Genomic DNA, 6,000 nt, shown 5'->3' on the forward strand with positions numbered 1-6,000 from the left:
ATTCATTAGTGTATTACGGTGCCTATAGCACTGACTGGCCCATAGAAGGTATGCAGTAAGTATCTGCTGCCTGAGTGAATATGGAAAATACATCTGCCAAAATTCAATGTCCATTTTTATTAAAAACTCAACATCCTAGAAAAGATAGATACACTGATAACATGATTTAAAAAAACCCAACCTTATTCGTTTTCATTGTGTATACACACTTATACCTTTTGAATTTTGTCATATATTAACTTTTTAAAGGTAACAGAAAGCTAAAATGACAACACAGTTTATATTGGGCACTTGTGTCTCTTTGTACCTCAGGCAAATATATTAAATTACCAAAAAGTAAAGTGTCTTCATTTTACTGAAGATAAGACTAAGGATCAGAGAAGTTGAGAAACTTGCCTAAGGTCACACAGCTGGTAAATGGCAGCGCTAATGGTTAAAGGTAAGTCCTAGGCACTATTCTGCACTTAAATGTTATTTTCTTCAGAGTCTGGTGCTAGAACCTCTCTTCACTCTATACATTCCCCCCTGGAAAGACTCAGATACCTCACAGCTTTAACTAGGCCAGGCGTTGATGACTTCTAAACCCGTTATTTCCGGCAACGACAGCTCTTCAACCACTGAGAAACTCAGTTACCAAAATGCAACCCTCCTTTTAACACTTGCTTTCTTTCCCTTGTTTCCTTTCCATTTACTTGGTTAAGCAAGGAAGAAACAGAGGAGGCCTCTAAGACTCCTCCCTCTTCCACTCTTTGCCCTATCACCAACTGGTAATGAAATCTTGTGGAGGATATCTAGTTCCTGACAGCTCTACTCCCCATACCTACTATGCCTTCTTCTGTTTAGTGAATCACTTCTTGTTTCTATTGTCAAAGGTTTTCCCTGGCTTCCACAAAAACAATGGCAGGAATCAAGAAAGATCACTGAACTGTGTCTTTTGATGAGACTCATATTCCACTGCCTTGCCCAACTACATTTTCACAGCCTTGCCACCACAATATGGATTGGAGATAAGGACAAATATCATGTCTTCATTCCTGAGTGTGTCATTCATAAGAGGCATCAGCGATCATCTCTCATCAACCAGACTTTATCTCTGTATGGCTCTACAAATCTCTTAATTATACCACCTTCTCTTTTCAAACAGCCAACCCTTCCTGTGTACCCTCTGGATTTACAATCCATTTTTAGCAAAATCTCCTATACCCTCACCCCCTTGTCTGAATATAGCCTTACCTTCCTGCCCTAATGAATCTTGGCTCTTCCCTGAGAACACTGCTTCCCTCTATAGCCCTCTCAATTGGAAGCCATTTTCTCTCTCATAAACCTCCTCTCCATTTATATTGTCTTTCTAAATTATCTCCTCCAGAACTCTTCCCTAGACTCTAGATTCGTATATTAACTTATCTCAACATCTTCATTTGGGTGCTCGGAAGTCAGCACAACATTAAAATATCCAAAAGCAAAGTCTGGAATTCCTCCCCAAAACCTATTCTTCCCAGTTATCCAGCTCAACTTAATGCAATTCCACCCTCCTAAATGCACAAGCCATCTAGTGCTGGTATAATCCTGACTCTTCTCATTCTCCCATAGCCATCTAAATCCTCCAAAATCCTCTTATCTTCAAAATTCTACTCAGAATCTAACCATATCTTTCAACCTCCAACAATCATCTCTCTTGATTTGTCATGCCCTTCTAAACAATTTCTCTAGAGCCTTTGCCTTTCTAGAGCCTACTCTAACTGGCAACCAGGCCGATGCCACTAAAACTTCAAATCATGGCACTGCTGTGCTCAAACTCTGGCAAAACTTTCCACTGCACCCCAGCAAAGTCCAAATCCTTAGCATGGTCTATAAGGCCCCACATGATCTGAGGACCCTGTTACCTCCTAAAATAATCTCTTGCTGCTCTTTATATGTGGCAAACATACTCCTGTCTCAGGGCCTTTCTTTGCACTGGCTGTTCCCACTGCCTAGAATTCTCTTATCCCAGACAGCCATATGGCTTACTTCATCAAGTCTTTCAATTTTCTGTTCAAATGTATTCTTATCAACAAAGCCCACCCTGATCATCTTACATGAAAAAGTAACATCCTGCCACTCCAAATCCCATTCACTCTAATTTTCCCCAAAGCATTTTTCATGATTTAAAAAGCTATATATATTTTTTATTGTACCTATCCAGACCTTAAAAATAGAAACTGTGAGAGCAGGAATTTGTTCACTGCTTTATCCTTGGTATCTAGAATACCACAAAGCTCATTAAAAAAAAAAGGACTCATTAAGTATTTATTGAGTTAAGTGAAGGAATAAAGGAAGGAAAGGAAAAAGGGAGAGAGAGGAAAATGGCTTAATCTTCAAACCCCCAAATATACCTAAGTGCTGAATCAGTAGCATGTGCTGCTGTTGTAGTAATGACTGGAGACTGAGCTCTGGTGGCTGAGACAGTTGCCACCACAGCAGGAGAGATGGTATTAGAGGTGGTCACAGGTGGACGAGACTACCAAGAGAACAGAAAAAAAATATTTCATTTAAAACAAAAAGCAAAATAAAATTCAGTAAGTCAAACACTAGAAGTATAATTTGAAACTTAGGCCTTCAAGTACGTACATTAATTTCCAAATGATAGTAAATTCTCATCAGGTTAAAGAATTCTCTTTTCATATATAGGTTGTTATCAAAACAAGAGTCAGAATTATCAAAAAAATTTCAATTTTAGCTGGGTAATATACAAGTCCTTGCTTTCCAAATACAATTAGATTAAAAATTTTATCTTACTATTAGTATAAATTAGGATCTAACCCTTCAGATCTACAATTCCCATAGATCTGTTGTTGGTCCCGGTGTTGACATTTTCCACTACCGCACAACTGAGTGCTTTCTACAGAGGGCATTCTTATCCACTGGACAGAGCTGCTAGCTCTTAGGCCATCCAAGGTATCATACTAAAGGCAAACACATGCTAATAGTATTCTTTGCTGGAGGAAGGTTCAGCATGCCCAGATGCCTTCTGGATGTTTTCACATGCATATATTTCCCTTACCACTCTGTGTGTAAAATCTTCATCTAACAAAGGAGTTCACACTGAGTTTCGCCTGTTTGTCCACTGTCAATTCTTCAATTCATCTTATTCTGAGTAGTTCCTTCTTCTTGACCCTGTTACATGCAGTTAAATCTGCAAATTCTGCCTATTCTTGATGTTTTTTCCTTCCAACCTCTTACCTGCTCTACTTACTGTTATAGCTTGTTGTCTCACAATAGGGCTGCTGCATTATCTTCCTCACTAGTAGGCTTGTTTTGGTTCTCCTCTTTCTCCAATCCTTCTTATATACCATACATACTCCTGGGGGTCTAATTACTTTGTAAATAAATGTGTTTTGTTGGCCAGCAAAGTCTTTTATTTTGAAAGCTCTAGGCTGGACATGAATTACCCAGTGTCCTAATCTGCACTTTTCCTTACTGTCTTAAACCCAGCTATTTCACACATATTACAAATCTGGCACTCAAAGGTATTTGAATTTCTACTTTTAGTATGTAATTAGCTAGACTAACCTTTTATAGATATTTTTTTGATGATATATTACTGCATTCAAAAAATTTAGTGGCTCTCTGCAGTGTACAGAACCAAGTTTACACTTCGTACCTTAAGAGTTCTAAATTTAGAGACACCACAATATCACCTAGCAATACATGATACTTATTAGTACTGAGGCCACAAATTCTCTTGAAAAAAAGTAGACCACCTTCCTCGAAAAACATATATTTGTGGGTAAAACATTTAGGGGGTTCATAAACCCCTAAATTATAACCCCTCAGTTCTAACTGGCCTTTATATAACCATCGCCATCATAGTATTAGCCATCTCACTTCCCCTTCATTTCTCTGAATTCTCATTACCATACCTATCCTACAAAAACACTTCCCTTACTACCTCTTACAGCAGATCATATGACACTATATACAATTCAACCTTCCTTACATTTTGGCAACTAGACTGAAATCACTTAAGGTCAAAGGACTCTCACGGTGCCTAGCTAAGTGAATGACTCAGAGTAGGCACTTCATACTTGCTGGCTAGCTACCCACACCCCTGACATGCCTGGATTGGTTGGTGAATGATATGCTGCACTGCTGGTTGAGCTGCAGCAGCATTTGGCAACTGGGAAGTCGGCCTCAGGACCGTGGTTACTTTAGAACTAGACATCACAGCGGCAGCAGCTGCACCTGGAAAAATAATTTTTTTCATTAATATGGCTCATAATTTAAATAGTTCCAATTATATATTCCTTAGAAAAATAACCAGAATTTCTAAAACTCAATGTCAGTATTCAGCTGAAGTACTTTACGAATACATCCTATTTCATCACATAGAAAACTTTAAAAATGTGCATTCAATGGTTGAGATTTAATAATGTGTATTGCTTCTTCAAGGACATTCTTAAATGAAATTGTCTGTCTTGTTCTTTTAACTGCAAGTATGTAGCAGTGAAGCACACAATGAAGAGCACAGTACAGTGCTGTTGCCTTGATTCAGGCCAAAGTTCCAGCAGTTTAATCACCAGACGGTGAGTGGTCACTTGAACACCACTGCCTTTGCACCATCAGTGCAAATGTCAACACTGTTCAAAAAGGCAAATGATGTCTCAGTATATTCCTGAAAAGTTTTGATCTTACACAGAACTCTTGCTGTATGTGAACCGTACTCTGAGACTCACTGAATTACATTATGACTGAGTAAACCTGGTTTTGTTATTTGTTAATCTGATTTCACAAGCAATATTATACTCTCCAATAGAAGGTAACAATTTCTGATCAAGTAATTGAGAAAACTCATTAAATTTAATACCTCACAACTTAACTTATTTAAGAATAAATTCATCTTGTTGCTATGTGAATAAAAAAACTGAGTAACCATTATCACAAAACTTTAAATATATTCAGTATTAATTTGTGACTTACTTATTAAAAATAAAGACCATGTTTAGGCTACCATAGCCTTGAGGAGTTCCTCGTTAAAAAGAACAATTTTTAGACCACACTAAAATGGGAATTACTTTGTTTACACACACATATACACACTTGTAATGCAACTAGAATAAAAACACATTAGACCATGCTAAAAATGTATATTGCTCTTCTGTTATTCTGTAACTTTAATAAGCTCATTTTGGTTATGTTTGGTGTTACCATATCTTCTACCAAATATATATTCCATTTTGAGAGTTTGAATAAAACAAGCAGTCTTTACCTCGAGGTAAATGAGACGCTCCGATGTGAAGAGGGGGCCCAGGAGCACTGCTGCGGATAATAGACATCTGTACATTTGTGGTCATAATATGATGCAGGTTACTGGGGTGGCCCTGCAACAAAGAGGATGCAATGTTATTTTCATGTGCCTGGTCTTAGCCACTGGTACTTAGCCATTGCTTCTTGGAAGACAGCTGCCTCCAAATGTGGGTCAGGCTGTCCTTTTCAAAAAGTGAGTATCCCAAGGGACAGGACATTTAGCTTTTTTTTTTTTACACAGTATGTATGATGACACACACTAGCAGGCATATGGTGACTATGAGGACACATCAACTGCCTTGAGCCTAGCTAGTTGCTACATCCCTTTCCTTTAACAGATGATACCACTGACCGTCTACTTTTTGGACTCTCATCTTTGGTATTAGTCTATCACACTTGTTTTCTGTCTTGGCCAAAGCTTTTTTTTTTTTCCTGGTCTCACCAGTTCCTTCATATGCCACTGCAGTCATCCATGCTTTATGCTCTATTTCTAAGTAAATGCCAGTTAGCATCCAGTAGGTACCCCCCTACCAGTTCTTCAGCTCACACCTTAAATGTCCCTTCCTCATATTCTCCTAACTCTGATGCCAGTGCATCTCAGGTTTGTGTGTTGGGGGCAGCGGGGAGGAGGTTCCAGTACTTCTGGGAGTACTCAGCAGTGTAACAAAAGGAAAACAAGAAGCGTCTTTTTGGAATTCTAATTTTGTTCTTGAAAAC

At 38.4% G+C, this 6,000-nt stretch overlaps 1 protein-coding gene across 5 annotated transcripts in view; it reads right to left on the reverse strand.

Annotated features, from left to right (window-relative positions):
* The window catches only part of SAP130 (Sin3A associated protein 130), a 69,503-nt gene that overhangs the window by 53,720 nt on the left and 9,783 nt on the right, over positions 1–6,000 (reverse strand). For all 5 annotated transcript variants that reach the window (XM_006913448.3, XM_025047908.1, XM_006913447.3 and 2 more), the window contains exons 5-7: positions 5,246–5,357; positions 4,097–4,221; positions 2,373–2,497 (exon numbers count right to left, since the gene is read on the reverse strand). In XM_006913448.3, coding sequence (XP_006913510.1) covers positions 2,373–2,497; positions 4,097–4,221; positions 5,246–5,357 — 362 coding nt within the window. The remainder of the gene's footprint in view (positions 1–2,372; positions 2,498–4,096; positions 4,222–5,245; positions 5,358–6,000) is intronic.

Source organism: Pteropus alecto, unplaced genomic scaffold, assembly GCF_000325575.1.
Source record: "Pteropus alecto unplaced genomic scaffold, ASM32557v1 scaffold725, whole genome shotgun sequence".
Classification (NCBI taxonomy): Eukaryota; Metazoa; Chordata; class Mammalia; order Chiroptera; family Pteropodidae; genus Pteropus; species Pteropus alecto.